We start from the raw sequence: 16,471 nt of genomic DNA, 5'->3' as shown, positions 1-16,471 counted from the left end.
TAGGACAGGGCTTGTTCTGCAAGGCAATGTGATCGGCAGTGAAGGACAAGGAGATACACAGAGATATGAAAGCAAAGAAATCCTCCTGGTGGTTCATTCCTAAATAAATTTTCCAGCTCTTCCTGTCCTGGAGCACAGATGCCAGCCTCACCGGCAGTGGGACCCCTACCCCAGCACGGTGGGGAAGGGTCAGCGTGGCACCCTCCAGCAGCACCCCCACGTTCAAATCCCTGTGCCAGCACCACGGTTTGCCATGGCTCCCACAGAAGGCCCCTTTGCCTTGGCTGCTGCCCCGCGGGAACGCTCGCGGGAACGCTCCCGGCACTGCCTGCTGCTGCGCGAGGCGCCCTGCGACGCAGGCCCTGGCTGGAGGGCCCTGGCTGAGAGGGATTTCTGGCTGCACGGGCTGGCATCAGGCCAGCAGGTTTCTGAGGGCTGGCACGGCACAGGCACAGCATGATGGGACTTACACAACCTTGTTAGGCTGTGATGAGCTTGGGATGAGCTTTCCTGGTGCGAGGGCTGGGAGAGCCATGAGCCAGGAAGACAATTACAGCCCTTGCCCCAGCCAGGGCTCTGGCCTTGGCCCTCTAGCTCCACCAAGGCCCTGTTTACCTTTAATTGCAAATCTTGGGGGGGGGCATCTGTGGAGGAGCGTGATGAGTGGGCAGCATTTTGAATTTTCCAGCTTTTCACCCAAAGGGAAGCTCCCTCCATGCCCCCTGCCCCATGCTAAAAGCCAGGCTGGCCAGGTAGGACTTACTCCGGGGAGCTGAGGAGGGGGCAGCAGGAGGGACCTGCTGAAATCAGAAGCAAATCATTCAAGCAGGAGTTTGGGTATAAAAAGTGTATTTTGGTAGGGGGAAGGGAGTGAAAAAATCTCTGTGTGCTCAAAACCCAGAGAAAGGCTCCCAAAATAGTGTTCGCTTTCTTCCCCAGGACTTGCTGGTGGGCAGTTCAGCTTTGGATGATGATCAGCATCTGTTCCATCCCCAGATGGAATGGGTCCCCTCACTGCCCCCACTCCTTGCTGTGGTCCCAGAGGAGCACCAGGCCAGCCTCCAGCTCCCACCAGGCACCATGTGCCTCTTTGGTCGTGTTCTTCCCCACAGGGAACTGCTGGCATGTGCCTGCATCTTGTTCCCCATGGGGATGGCGCCAAGGGCTGTGCCAGCCTTTCCAAGGGGACACACTGGGGTGCTCCCCAGCTCCCACACCTTTACTTCTTCCACCCACTCACTGGGGTTTGCTTTAGTGGGGACCATGGTGGGTGGCAAGATACCTGGAGATGAGGAGATATCTGAGCTGCTTCCTTACCACCTGAAGCCTCTGCAGGACATCACCAGCTCAAAAGCAGCCCACAGGTGGAGAAAGGGGCTGGAGTACTTTCACGGGCTCCAGTGGCCAGGGTCCCCCCTCTTCTGGTGCTGCATAGGACATGGGGGAGGGATGATACCAGACAGTGGCTGGGTGAAGTAATTTTATTCAAGGCACAGTCATAGCAATAAATCACGAGAAGGTACAGACCTCTGGCACATTCCTACAGTGGGGCAGCCAAGGACAATCACATCAGCAGCCCGAGCTCCTGAGGACACGGTGCCATTCATAGGCACTTGCTTCTACCTGGTGAGAGGTCACCCCCTGGCTCCAGCCAGAGCTGCTTGCAGAGCAGGCAGTGAGGGCAGTGGCTGAGCTGCAGACAGCCCCGGGGTCACCTGGGCAGGGAGCCCCAAGTCCCCTCAGGGCTGGAAGGGACCAGCAGAGCTTGAGGCTCTTCTGAGGCAGCCGCTTGGTGACTAGTGTGCCCCAGCATGCAGAAGCATGGGTGGGATGGGGGCCATGGGGCTGCTGGCTGAGCTGAGACCCACCAGCCCCATAGGGATGTCCCAGGGCCCCTTTCAACTCCTCTCCCCTTAATGAGGACAGGCTCACCGTGCCCTCCACCCCCCAGTGGCAACAGTAATGTGGAGTGTTGCCATGACTTTCAGACAGCAGCACTCTCTGTATTGGCAGCCCTGGTGCTGGCAGAGCTGCATAGTCATCCCTTTCCTTCCTGAACGGCCCTGGCATTGTGGCTAGAATTGCTCTGAAGTCAGCAGGAAAATCAGGAGCAGGAAAACCAGCCCTGGGGTCAAAGCAGGGCCTAGGGAGGAGCCAGCATGCCCAGGAGGGCTGGAGTGGCGGGAGAAGGGACAAGCAGAGTGAGGATCTGCCCTCATCCCCAGTGACCTCCATGGCTGTTGTGGATGAGCTGGTAAACCCCACTGATGCTGCTCAGGCAGGAGCTGGCACATTTACATTGACCACAGCAGGACTCACACTCGCGAGGCAGTGCAACTGCTGGGGAGCATCTCTCGGCTGCAGCTTGTGGGCAAGGGCTGGATGTGGTGGATCTGCAGGCCATTGTCCTGCCAACCCCCTTCCCCTCATTGCCATTGCAACAGGACAGAGGGATGCAAGGTGCCATGGCCAGCCTTAGGGAGAGCGTGGGCACGAGAATGCTGCTGGGAGGAGTGGGATGATGAGGAGCTGCACTCACAGCTGTTAAACACACTTACCCTTGACCTCCCACTCCTCTGACCTCAATGGCACAGGCATGGTGCAGTGGTAGAGAGCTGGGGAAGAGGGCAGACATGGGAGCAGCCCCAGGCACTCACCTCCTCCACCAAAGCACACGCACTTCACCAGCCCCTGCTTTAATGAGCAAAGACTCAGGGGTGGCAGCAGGGGGTGGGCAGGAGCCTGCAGCGTTGGCACCAGGGGAAGCAGCAGGACACAGCCACTGTGAGCAGTGAGTGTGTGGGGTAGGAAGCAAGGTTCAGGGGTGGCCATTCCCTGCCACCATAGACCCATAGGACAGAATGGTGGTGGGCACATTTGTCTGAGCTGTCTGGGCTGCTTCCCCCTCATGGAAAGGCCAGGGCCTCCCTCCTGCCCTCACAAGTTTGGCCTCTCACGGAAACCCTCTCCCCACACTGCTGCACCCCCTCTTCCCCATAATGGGCTAGAAGAGGTGGGTGGGGAAGGGGGGGACTGGGGGCTCTAAGCCAGTCCAGGCAGCAGGAGGGACAGGCAGAGCCTCCTGCCACGTCCCATGCAATGGGGTCTCCCCCTCACATCAGCTCTGCTGTCCTCCTGCCCCACCAGTGAGGTGGCCCCACCAGCACTGGGAAGGCTCCTTCCTGCCCTCCAGCATGTCCTCTGGTCTCAGCACAGATGGTCCTCACCCCAGCACCAGGGATGCTCACTGGTAGCGGGCCTGGCCCTCCAGCACGGGGCTGCTCATGTACTTGCCCTCCACTGTCTCCAGCTCCGTCTCAAAGCCCTGCAGCACCCTGTCCTCCCCGTCCTCCGCTGGCTCCAGGTGGTTGCCCATTGTGCCATATGACTGGTGCGCTGGGGAGGCCGCTGGCGTCAGGCTCAGCTCGGGCTCCTGAAGGACGGTGGCCACAAACAGCTGTCCCGGGGGAGAAGGGGGGGTCAGGGACGAATGGAGTGAGGGGGGACAGCGGCTGTGGCCATTGGGGCTGGGGAGGGTTACTCACGTTGGAGTTGGGAGTGGAGGAAACACTGCTCCGTTCCACATCGTTGAAGGTGCCTTCAGACTGATCAGACATCTGGGGAGAGGGAGGCCGGGAGGAAACATCGGTTTGAACAACTGGCTTGAAGCCAGGGGGACAGCCAGGCACCATTTCAGACTTCCCACAGCAAATGCACCCCAGAGAGCTGAGGAGGGGACTGAGCAGGCAAGAGAAGAGGATGGGCAACCACCTGTGCTCACCTGGTAGCTGGAGGGTTTGCGTGGCTGCAGCTTCTTCAGGCAGAGGCCAAAGAAGGAGAAGACAATGCAGGAGAGGAGGACCACAAAGGAGAAGAGGGTGACAGGACGGGTGGGACCTAGAACACAGAGACACTAGGGCAGCACATGAGCTTCCAAGGATCTGCTGCACATCTAGCTGAGCCCCAGGCTGGCACCTGCTTTGGGTTCTTTTACAAGCTCTCAATCCCCTTCTCAAAACACTAGCTGACACCCCCCTCATCAACCAGGGCTCCACCACACCTTTCCCCTTCCCACCCTCATTCCCACCCTCCACGCTATATCTAATTCAGGGGTGACACCAGCAGCTTGTCTCCCCGCTCCGCCCCCCACATTAGATGTGACCCTCAGCAGTGGTGGGGGGCAGCCCCAAGCTCTCCCTACCAAGGCGCAGGACGGAGAAGAAGAGCAGCCAGAACATGCAGAGGATGGGGGCTACAACGACCTGGCTGATGGCAGCAACGTGGAGGCGTTGGTTCAGCTTGGTGGGGATGTAAACGTAGTAAATGTTGTACCTGTCCACCATGTGCTTGAGCAGCATGTAGAGTAACCCTGGTGGGATGAGAGGGGCCATATGGGGGGAGGACAACAGGCACAGCCAGGTCACAGGGACAGCAGGGCACCTGGGGATGATGCCCAAGGGTGCTCTCCTGTACCACATGAGAAGCTTGTACTCTCACACCGCCGCTGTCAGCTGGGATGTGGCTGGGGGCAGCAGGACAATGGGTATGGGACCATACTCACCAAAGGGGACAATGATAGGGCAGGTGATGCTGTAGGTCATCACGACAGAGAAGATGCAGCAGGTCCAGGCATACTCCAGCCCAAACTGGAACTGGTAGGCTTGGCTCTGGGGCACAACCAACTGTGGCATTACTGCCTCTGCCTTCGCAAAGGCTACACTTGCATTTGCACCCTGGCCCACGTGATTGACACTCATCCCCCCACACCCCTTCCCTGTTAGCTCCCACAAGACCTGAAGAAGTTCCCACAAGCCTCCCCACAGGATCAGGACAGCCTAAGTTTCCAGTGATCATGCCCCTGCTGTGCCAAGGGTTGCACAGGCTCAGAGGTGCCCAGAAGCCACCTACCCGCTTGACATGGAGCCGCTCGGGCTCAGACTTGGCAAAGCAGAGGCGGGCGGTGTAGACCAGGAGTCCTGGGATGCGAAGCAGCTCCATGGCTGTCCCGATCAGGCTGGAGGTGACCACATAGTTGACAAAGAAAGCGCCATTGTCTGGGAGGAAAACGCACCTGCCATGGGGACACAGAGAGTGAGAGGATGCTCGGGTAGGTGGCCAGTTGAGCTGCCAGGGGCTAGCATTGAGCAGTCCTGTTTGCCCAGGAAGTTCAGGAGCTCCCTGCTACTCACTGGAACTTGATATTGGCCTCGTCCAGAAAGTGGGTGTCAAAGAGCCAGCGGAAAAAAAGGTCCAGGCTGGAAAGGGGAGAAGAGGAGCAGCTCAGAAAGATCTGCAGAACAATGGGGAGCACCCAGCAGGCACATGCTTTTCCCTGCGCCAGGTAAACAAGACCCTCTGGACCCTACACTGCCAGAGCAGCCTCTTCTGCCACATGGGGCCATTCCAGTGTGGGTACTTGCTTCCTGGATGGTCAGGATTGCTGGTCCTGGGGCCAGGCAGATACCTGACCTGGTCCTTTCAGGGTTTACTGAAGGACTGACCCCACGAAGGGCACCACCAGCACCATGAGGCCAGCTGTGGCAGCTTGGGAAGCTGTTCCGCTCCCCTACTCCTCTACAGAGAAGCCTTCTGCCCATGATGATCTGGGAGCAGCTTGGCACAGCGAAAGAATGAGTGTTTTCCCTCCAGAGACAACTGTGTTTCAGCCATGGTGGGCCCTCATTCTTTTGAGGTGGGCTTACAGGAGGCAAGGGGCCAGCTGCCATGGAGCAGGGAGAGCAGTATGGTAGGGTGGTCCATACCTACTAAGCCCCAGCGAGGGCAGGATGATGACCATGAACACCAAGAAGAAGAAGCACTTGTGCATGGTGAGCTGATTTTCACTTGATCTGTGGAGAGGGGAGGCAAGAGAAGAATGTTGCACTTTTCTGAGGCAGAGCAGCCAGTGTGGCGAGAGGCTGGGCTGGGTCTTGCTCGTCACCAAGGAGCTACTGTCAGTCCCATGTGTCAGAAGCCATGTGCATCTACTGGATCCTTGCAAAGCCTATCCCAGGCCAGGGGGAGTCACTGTGAGGAAAAATCTGTAACAAAAGCTCTTGTCCTCCCAGCCACTCATCTTCATCCCTTCCCTCTCCTACCATCCCTGCTGGTGTAGACACCCAACAAAAACATGGGAAATTAGAAGTCCTTGATTTCTTAGTAACAACTAAAAACATCAGCATATTATAAACATTTTTCTCATACCAAATCCCATACTAAATCCAAAACATAACACTATTCTAGCTATTAAGAAGAAAATTAGATCTATTGCTGATCAAAACAGGACAGTGTCTACAATGGATTCAGAAGCCCCTGTTTTCCACAGGAGAAGGAAAGAAGGTGGTGACAAAGCTTCTGCAAGGACTCAGGAGACTAGGCACAGTGGTTTGAGCTAGTGGAGAGTCAAGATAGAGAGAGCACACTGTAGGAGTGTCCTCTGCTAGGTGACTTTGAGCATCCTGAAGCTGTGCCTCCACCTTAGAGGGCTGGGAGCATGGTGAGACGTGCCACCCAAGTCAGGGCCATGGCAACATCACACCATCCCTTTCACAAACTTCTTCAGACCCATCTTAAAACCTGCCTTCATGAGCAGCCTGGAAGCAAGGCCTTCTAGGGCTATGGCAAGGAAACAGTTCCTTCAGGCATGGACTTGGGGCTCTTCCTATAGAGGGTAACACCCATGGGGCTCTATGCAGGTCTGCCATTCCACTGCCTGCCTTCCTGCAGATTGGGTACCACAAGTCCTAGCAGGGTTCCTCCCATCTATGGCAACCCTGGGGGAGCATGGGAGCCAGCCCTGTTACCTGGTCCAGTGTGACTCAAAGAATGCCGAGTAGTAGACAAGGAAGGGCAGGAAGACGGAGAAGGCCCAGAGCAGCAGCGTGGGGAAGAACTGGGTGATGATGGGGTTCTGCAGGAGAAGAGATGGCAGAAACCTCCTCAGGAGCCTGCCATACCTCAGTCATGCTGGAGACAGTTCCCTGAGCCTCCTGGCACAGGATGATGTGTGCAACAGGTAGCCTAGGGCATCTCCTCCCTGAGCAGGGGTGTTTACTTCAGGAGATGAGAGCCTGAGCCTGTCAAAGCCACCACGAGCATTCTCTGAGCCCCAGTGCTTGCCCAACAGCTCACAGGTCAACGAACAGGAAGCAGATGCTGCTGGAAGCATCTAACATCTCCTGGAGCTCTTCCCACCCCTCTCCTCTTACATGGACACCAACCTGCCCTCTGCCATGGACACCAGCACCAAAGTTCAGGTTTGCACAGGTGCCCCAGGGCTCTGCCACTGGAAACACACCAAGAACAGGATGGATGGCATTCAGGGGCATGACAACTTCTTGCCTCTCACCAACACCCATCCCAGTGACGGCTGTGGCCAGTGCAGAGCTGGTGCCCTCCATGTGTCATGACAAGGCTGGAAGTGGAGACCCTTTGGGAAAGCTGGCACAGAGCCCCAGGGACTACCTTGAGGCTCTCCACAGGATGTGTGACATTGAACATGTCCATAGTGTTGACAATGATGGCTGGCGTGGTGAGGAAGAAGAGAAGGATGAAGAGGCAGATATTAAGGAGGATGAATCGCACCCACCAGGATGTGCCACGGACTGATAAATTCTCCCTGTGAGAGGAAAGCATGACTCAGACATGGTGTGGAGGAAAATCCATGTGTTCTGGGCCTTCCAGCCCGGCTCCCAGGACCTCTGCCTCTCACTACCTCCACCAGCCATCCTTTCAGAGCTCACCCTCTTCCCCTCCCCACGCTGCTGCATTAACACCTGCAGAGCCCTCAGGACCACAGAATGGACATAGGGAGGGTCCACACCACCATGAGGCTTTGGAGTCAGGCTGAAAAAATTGGAGCCTGGCAATCATCCCAAACCTGGCCTGGCTGAGCCCTGCTACCTGTGAAGTGACCACCCCAGACACCCTTGCTGACTTCTGCTATGGCCATAGAAGCCAGCCCCTGCAACCCTTGGAAACTGCCCTGTGGATATGGGCACAGGTTCCCTAGAACTACATGGGCTCCCTGTAGCTATGGGCATGATCTCTCTATATGTATGGGCATGGGTTTCCCCCTGGCCACTCGCCCCCTTTCCTCCCTCCCTCCTGCCATGAGGGTTCACCAGATGATATCACTGGGTGCAGGGGCATAGCAAACACCCCAGTGGTGTGACTTGACCACAGTGGTGACAGAGGACTGCTGAGGATGCTTTCGGCAGTGGATGTGGCTGTAGTCCTTCAAAATCCTGCAAGAGGAGGGAGACAGGGCTCAGGTCCAGTGCAAGGACTCAGGAACCACCCCCAGCTCTTTTGAGACCCTCCCGCAGCCCCAAGACAGTGGCCACCTCTGCAGATGGCAGACACACAGAGGAGACAGACCCATCGCCTGGCTTTGGCTAGAGAAGCTGGCAAGGTGTCCCAGTTCCCCAGCAGCAGTGGCCACCAAACTGGGGGACATCCCCATGCTTGTTGCATGAAGAGCACTCACACAGCTGTCATCCGCTCATCCTGGAAGGTGACGAAGGCCATGTCAAGCCGCTTGAGTGTGATGCGGTTGCGCTCAGCATTGAACTCATCCGTGAGCTTCTCCTCCAACTCGCCATAGTACTGCTCAGCATCCACCTGCAGGAGGAGCCAGGGCTCAGCTGTGCTCGCCAGGACGGGGCAGTGGGGATTGCCCGCAGTGGGGATGTGCTGCCTGCAGCCCGGCCCGCATCCTCCTACCTGCTCAAAGCCACAGAAGCGGCAGCAGAAGATGCGGGCGCAGGGGTGGGTTTTGATCATGATCTTCCCCTCCTTCTGTGCCTTGGTGGTGAAGTAAAGCCGGCCCTTCATTGCCTTGCGCCTGCCAGGAAGTCGACAGGGCGAGGGTCATTCGGGGAGTGGCAAACAGACAGACAGACAGACTGGGTCTCTCAAGGTGGTGGACAGGAGCAGTACACCCTCCCGCAGAGGCAAGAGGGGCCTGCATGCACTCACCTCTCTACATCCAGCTTCATCAGCTTGCGCACGTCGAAGCAGAACTGGACGTTGGTGACGGTGCAGCTGGGATAAGCCTCGCTGCAGGCACAGGGACACAGTTGCACCAAGAGCTGGGGGACAGGGACAGCCCCTGCCACCTGCCTGCCAGCTGCCCAGCAAGACTACTCACTGGAAATGCTTGATGATGAGGGAAGGGTCTGTGATCTCCTTGGGGATGTGGGTAACCATCAGTGTCCGGGCAACCTGGAGGAGAAGCAGGGGTAGAAGAGGTGGGTAGGCAGGGGTCCTGTGAGACATCTTGCTGCCACCCTGCTTGCCCAGTCATTGGGAAAGCAGAGGTGAGCTGGGGCACTGACTGCACCCCAGAGGTTGGTCAGCACAGACCTCCTCAATATCCACTCCCAGGCCCTGGGGACATAGCCAGATGTTGTCACCTCCCAGACAGATGGATTCAGTAGAGCTTCAATCTCAAGAGACCAGGCAGTAAGAAGAAGAAAGGCTGCCAGGCTTTCTCCAGAAGCTGGAGAAAACCAGCCGTATCTTCCCCTGCCTGCCCAGCCCCAGGCTGTTTCTAAAGCTCTCCCTACTACTGGGACCACCCTTTCTGCAACGCACAAAGTTGTCAATTAGTGCTCAACAAGGCGGGGCTGGAGGAGGGGTGGCTGCTCACCTTCTCATTCTCTCTGTATTCAAGGTGGACAGAGTGGTGAGCCATGCAGAGGATAGTGAGGATGAAATAGATGAGAGCAAAGATGCTGTGTAGCCACAGGAGACGGTCCCTGGAGGAGGGAAAGAGGGGATCGGCAAGTGCACAGCATAAGGACCAGCCTGGTGCTCAGCATCTCACCCGTGGCCACCCCCACTGCCCAGCAGGACCTCCCCAAGCCAGCTGTGGGATCCCCACCCCAGGGACAAGAGCAGTAGCATCCAGGTTGTTGGCTGAGATACTACAGAAATGAGGCCACTCCCAAAAGCACTTCTGCCAGCAGCAGGATGCAGCGAGCAGTGCCAGCGTGCTGCCCATCTCACTGTCCTTGCACGTGGTGCAGACAGATGTGGGGGCTACCATGAGCACTATGCTGCTCACATGGACCTGTCCCTGCCCCCGGCATGGGGTTGCAGTGAGTGTTGTGCCTGAGTGTTCCCAGAAGTGCCCACCATGGTGGCAGCACCGACAGCCCCCATGGATGCAGGAGCCACGTACTGCGTCGGGATGTTGGCAATGGTTGTCCGGCCGAAGTGGGTGGGATTGTGTCCTGCAGAGGAAGAGGAGAAGCAGGAGGTCAAAGGAACTCAGTGTATATGCACGTTTATGCTCACAGGGTTAGTGGCTCTGGTCTTTGCTCTCTCCTTTTCCATTGCCCAGGTCCCCACCAAACCCCCCACTGCTCTGAAGCTCCCTGCTTCTTGTGTTCCTCTGTCCCACAGCTGATGGTGCATTCCTGCCCACATGAGGGCTCCTGATGGAGGGGTTCTTCTGCCCTCTGTCCAGCAGCACAGCCCTCACCCCGACGTTGAGGAAGGTTGCACCACACTCCTGAGCCACCCTGCGACTGGGAAGGCACTTACCCAGGAGGTCCCCTGAGAAGTTGACAGGCAAGATGACAGCCACAGAGAGAACGCACACCAGCATCAGCAGGACCAGAAGGTGCCGCTGGAAGGAGAGGTAGGTGGTAGCATCGATCCCACACTTGCTCTGAATCTCCTCATCCCTAGGGGGAGAGGTATGGGGGGTGAGTGCTGGTGGTCTGTCCCCACCACCTCCTGCCCTGGGGACACTGGCTGCTCCAGCATCACAAAACTCAGGCCACCTCATGGCATCCTGCCTGTGGCATGTGAGATTTGAGCACAGAGGGAATGAAGGACACAAGCAGCCCTCAGGCTGCCATCCTGTTCCAGGATCAGCTCCTATCAGAACAGGCTGGAGTCCTTTTCTTTGGGACAGGACCCAGGGGCCAGAAGGAAATGCAGAAGTGAGCCCTCTGCTCTCTCTCTGGGGGTTACATTTTAAGAGGGCTCTCAACTGCTGATCCTAGCAGCTCCAGATGATGGGCTACCACCTGCAGACACCAGCTCCTCATGGGCAGGCAGCAGTGGGACATGGCTGTGATGCCAAGGACACACACTTACTTCATCTGGTAGATAGACATGAGCCAGGAGCAGAATCCCTGGAAAGGAAAAGAGTTGAATGAGCTGGGTGTGACCACCCCCACCTCCCCAGCAGGAGCTGGGGCACTCCATGCTCTGGAGACACATGTGGAGGCAGCCTGGCAATCCTCAGCCCAGTGGCTTGTCTGCATCAGTGGCAAAGGCAGCTGCCTCGGGAGGAATGGAAAACACAGGGAATCTCTGTAACACAGGCTTCTGACTTCCAGCAACTCCCTCCATCCGTCCCTTCCCTGACAGACTCTAACATGCAATGTGTTTTTTTGACCACTACGCAGCACTGAGCTGGCCCTTCCTTACAATGATACAGGACAACACAAGATCTTGTGTGCTGATCTCCCCTCACTGCTTATGCAATATTAGGGTTTTTCTCCTCTACACATTATTTTACGTTTTACTGACTTGCTGTGGAATAACTGCTGGAGGTGACTTAGAAATTAAAACTGAGATTCACAATTTAAGGAAGGGTACAGCACTGAAGAAACTTTCAGGGTGGAAGGCAGCTAATGTGCACAGACCACAGGACTTTCCCAGGCAACCCTAGCTCTTGGCAACATCAGGAGAGCTTGGTGTGCTGACTCTAAGAGTAATTGCATGGAGGGTGGAGGGGGAGTGGAGACCCCACAGCCAGGCTCTGTGGTAACATGGGGATCTGAAGGTACTCGGGAATTGGTAAGTTGCATATTTGATACCCTGGGCTAACAGTCATAGAATCAGAGAATAGAATCATAGAATCCTAGGGGTTGGAAGGGACCTCGAAAGATCATCTAGTCCAACCCCCCTGCGAGTCTGTTACTTTTTGACAAAATACTGTCCTTTAGGTGAACTTTGCTCATCATAATCTCATTATAATACCAAAACACACCTTCATCCCAAAAGCTACTCAACTCCAAGGTGTGACCACCTCTCACTGAGCTTGCACTCTGAATTTTCCTAGTCTATACCTTTAAAAGCAAAGTGAAAGAATTTTACACCAGTCATGACAAAGGTGTGTATTACTAGAGTCACTCAAGCTCCACCTCAAAGGTAAAAAATAGTATAAAAATGGCTTAAGAGAGAAGGATGACAGGGAAGATACCACTGCAGAGACCACCCCTGACCTCTGGGATCAGTTGATGGGCTGAGCCTCTCTGCCCCCTGACAAGGATACCTTCAAACACTTGGCCATTCCAAGTGCTTTGTCCACAAACAGAAAACTCTATAGAGTTGCTTTGTAACACATTTGTAGGCAGGCTGGATTATTCATACTCTTGGTACTTGCATGTGCTTTGCAGACAGTGAATTTATCACTGGCAACCCAAAAGACTTTGTGCATCTGTTGCTTCAATAAACTGCATTATTCATTCAGCCGGCTGTGGGAGTTCTTATCGAATGCAACCAAACTCCCTAAGTATGGACATGCTAGTTCATGGAATGTGGCTAGACTGGAAGTGCACTGTGTTATTACTGCATCCATAATTGTGATAGTTCAATATACTGAATGTGATCGGACCAGTAACAGCAAACTAGGCATCACTCAGAGTCTAAGCCCAGCTGCCCCCAGCCCCTCTGATATCTGAGGATAAGCTGGAACACAAGGGGGTTTATTTTCTGCCAAATTACTTTGCCCTTTAATACAACATGCAGGATCAAGGTCCCTCTGAAGTCCTCCCACTCATGGGTGTACTGAATAACACGCAGCCATCTGGCACCTCCTCTTCACCCTTTCCAGAGCATAAACCTATGCTGATCTTGCATAGAAGGGACCCCAGGCAGATGCCTGTGGGATTCCCTTACTCTGCCCCATGAAAGCTGTCAGCTTCTTCCTCCTCTCCATCCCCCAGTTTTACCCATGCATGGACCTTCCCTCCCACCTCACAGCTCAGCTTCCTCTGATGGACCCCAGCAGGAGGCATTGGACGTGCAGGCATCCCTATACACCCAACAGCTCCATAAGGGCCAGACACCCCCTTAGCACAGTCAGGTTGACTCACTCTCCTATGCTCCACTCCAGGGCTCTGCCGTGGAGAACCATGTCTAGGAGGTTATCTGTGCAGACCCCAAGCTCTCTGAGCTGTAATTTTTTTGGTTTTCCAGAAAACCTTCTGAAAAAACAGCATTTACGAACTGATTCCCAACTCTCTAGGATCCCCATGTGCAGGAGAAAGCCTGCACACTGCAGTCAATAGCTTAGCTACTCATCTCTGGGTGAGTGAGAAGTCCTGTGCCTGCTCCTGGGAATTTGTAATGGTAATGGGAATTTGTCCGGCTGTTTTTATTGCAACCTCATCCTCCAGCCTGACTGCTGGAGGGATGCTGCAGTGCTTCCTCACAGAGAATGCCTCCCGGGTAAGAATTTAGTAAAAACTTTATTTAGCTCTCTGGCAACATCCTCACCTTTTCCAGCAAGCATTTTCTATCTTCAACACTTATCAGCCCTACAAACCCTCTGGCAGGTTTCCTGTTCCTGATGTGCAAAGGAAAAAGCCAGCACTTGATTTTATGCTCTCTACAAATATCCCCTCCAAACTGCTCTTCTCTGACCTTACTGTATCTTACATCTAACAAGATGTAAGAGTTTACACCTTCCTCATTTGGGAACAGCTTGACTTTTAAAAGTATGTCTTCTTACTTCTAATAATCTTCCTTAATCTGCTTCTTAGCCATTCTGGCTTTCCCTGTGGTCTTTCTCATTTTTTGATGAGCAAAAATACATTTGCCCAGAGCATCCGGTAGCAAGCCTTTAAACAGGCCTCCTGCCACCTGCAGCTTTCTTGCTTCTTTACCTTTCCTGCATAGTTTTTTTAGCAAGTCATTTTTTCATAGTCATCACAGTGACTGATTTTTGAACATTTGCTGCCAAGAAAAAAAGAGAAACAGTGAAATATTCCTGTCTGTTCGTGTTTCCAGCAAAGCCTGGTTTGTGTGTGGTGTGGTAGAGAGAAATAAGATTACTTTAAACCCCCACAGCCCACCCTGCTGGCAGAGGTGGACATGGGATCCAGGGGACTCTGTCCTGCTGGGACCAGAAAGGTCCCTGTGGGCATGCAGCAAGGCTCTGGCCATGCATCAGACTAGGTCCCCACAGCCAGCAGGTACGGCCATGGTAGAAGCATCACCTTCAAGCTGCTATTCAAGGTAGATGCCTCCAAACAAGGCAGGACAAAGAAACTCTTCTGCTTTCCCAGGGATACCCTGCTGCTGAAGGCTGTTAAGCACTAAGCCCTGTACAGGAGGGTTTAATTTTTTACATTTAACTTCTGACCTGGACTTCTGCTGAAGAGCAAGGTGGGCTGGGCCAGGACAACACTCACCACATCCTTGTTGTCAGAGTCCAGGGGACTGCTCTCTGACGGGGACTTCTCCTTCTCGCTCTGTTCTCCGTAGAAAAGTGACGTCAAACTTTGCAGTGAGGGGAGGAGTGGAGGGGTGAGGCAAGAGAAAAGCAGAAGATGGGAGAGGATGAGCACCCTTGCAGAAACTTCTCTTAGGAGAGCAGCCCAAGAAGTGCCTCTCCCATTCCCACATCTTGTACTAGGGCTAACCCAGTGACTACCACTGGGCTTGGGGCAGGGGCTGCAGCTTGTTTTCTTTGTAGTGACAAGTCCCAGCAGCTTCTCTGTGGCCGTGGTGCACAGTGGGGTGGCTCATGTATAACTGGCCCCTTAGCTCCAGGACAAGGGACTGCTGGAACAGATTTTTTTTCTATTCCACTGGTTTCAGCCCTCTCAAATGGTATTGCAGAAAAAACAAATGCAATTGAGATTGCATTTTAAGTCTTGATTGCCCCTTTGATCTCCCTGGTGAAGGGAAACATTGTCTGCCCATTGCCAGACTCCGCTCCAGAGCCCAAAGCCAAGAGAAAATGGAGAGGGCCTTTTACAAAGTTTGCCCCTGTGGGCTGCCCAGCCTTGCAGAGACCCTCCTGTGTGCAGTCACCTGATCAAAGATGCTTTGCTGCCTGAGGCAGCTGCACTCTGGCAGGCAGCTGTGGGCAGCACAGCCCACCTGGAAATCTGCTCTGGACTCAACTTTGACCAGGACATCAGTATTTTTTGTGAGATTCTGCACCTAGCCTGAAGGAGGGGCCAGGCAAACTGCCTTGGTGACATGAGGAACAGTGTTACAGCTCCTTCACTGGCCAGCCCTTCTCCTCCCTAGGGAGCATCAATGGGGGAGGCAGTGGCTCAGTCCCCATTCAAAAGCAGCTCTTGGGCCTCTGTCCTTTCCAGGACAGTGTCCTCCCTGACAGTGAAAGCACCATCACCATATGGTTCCTGCAAGAGGGAATCAAAGCTGGCCCAGGCTTTCCCTCTCCCTGCAGCAGACTGTGCCTGTGCCTCAACGGGCAAGAGCAATCAGGCCATTTTCAGTGGGAAGGAGGGACAGGAACACCTGCTGAGCTTCTCTGTGGGCTACCCTGCAGTGCCAGCCCTCTTGCCAGCCCCTTGCAGAGATTGGAGGCATCACCCTCAGTGGCCTCACATCCTCCTCACCTATCATTGTCCATCAGCAATGCCAAGCGCCCATAGTCCCAAGCTGCTTTCCGAAGGCATGAGAAGACCAGGAGGAGAAGCTGGAAGAAGAGGGAAGAGGTGAAGGGTTTTGCCACAGTGTCTTGCCCTGTGGGGTGTCCTTGCAGCTCTCCTTTTTCTGTTCTCTCACTTATGAGTCCAAGCTCGTGCAAAACTCTTGTCTACATCTGCTCCATGATCACACCACTGCTGCCCAAGTGCCACCTGCTGCCCACCATGATGTGGGCAAAGCTCTTGGTCCCCTGCACTGGCTGCACTCGTGCATGGCTGTCAGCACACGCATAACACACCCGCCCACCCATGCCTGCAGCGAGTCTCTGACACCACAGCTGGGACGGCAGTGTCTGCAGACACGGCACCCTCCTGGCCTGCTCACCAGCCAGAGGACGAAGTTGATGGCGAGCACGGTGGGCACGCCGCCGAACGGCAGCCCCTCCAGGACGGTGCTGCGGGAGCGGGCGCTGAAGCACTGCTCCTCCGTGCTGTTCGCCAGGGCGTCCAGGAAGCCGAGCACGTCCAGCGAGGTGGGGCCGGCACTGCCAGGCCCTGGCGCCACTGAGTACACGCTCTCCATTGGTGCTGTCGTGGAGCCTCACCCTGCAATACAGGGGTGCAAATGGAGAAGTCTTTGATTGAAAAATGGCCATGGCTCTTCCAGGTCCTCCAGCAAGGTCTGAGGAACTCTTTAAGGGCAGGCAGGGAAGAGGACTGGCTGGTTATCTCGGGGTATGCCCAGTCTCAGTCTCTCCCGGGGGTGGGGCTGTGGGACATGGGGCAGGGGGATGGTGCTGAAGAAATCTCAGAGCTAC

The 16,471-nt window shown here is 55.1% G+C and overlaps 1 protein-coding gene across 1 annotated transcript; it reads right to left on the bottom strand.

Moving 5' to 3' along the window:
• Positions 1-1,470: 1,470 nt before the first annotated feature.
• On the bottom strand, positions 1,471-16,256 carry TMEM63C (transmembrane protein 63C). The gene is made up of 22 exons (XM_051621693.1): positions 16,039-16,256; positions 15,624-15,703; positions 14,442-14,529; positions 11,113-11,150; positions 10,552-10,694; positions 10,187-10,238; positions 9,653-9,761; positions 9,152-9,225; positions 8,980-9,060; positions 8,725-8,845; positions 8,489-8,622; positions 8,124-8,246; positions 7,465-7,618; positions 6,804-6,910; positions 5,763-5,849; positions 5,190-5,255; positions 4,909-5,071; positions 4,562-4,667; positions 4,202-4,369; positions 3,782-3,897; positions 3,546-3,617; positions 1,471-3,457 (listed from the first exon to the last, which is right to left on the bottom strand). Exons 1-22 carry the CDS (start codon positions 16,234-16,236, stop codon positions 3,245-3,247), a joined length of 2,493 nt encoding a protein of 830 aa, XP_051477653.1. The 5' UTR covers positions 16,237-16,256; the 3' UTR covers positions 1,471-3,244.
• Between the last annotated feature and the right edge of the window lie 215 nt (positions 16,257-16,471).

Source organism: Apus apus, chromosome 5 (assembly GCF_020740795.1).
Source record: "Apus apus isolate bApuApu2 chromosome 5, bApuApu2.pri.cur, whole genome shotgun sequence".
NCBI classification, from domain to species: domain Eukaryota; kingdom Metazoa; phylum Chordata; class Aves; order Apodiformes; family Apodidae; genus Apus; species Apus apus.
This window is presented reverse-complemented; position numbering and strand designations above follow the sequence as displayed.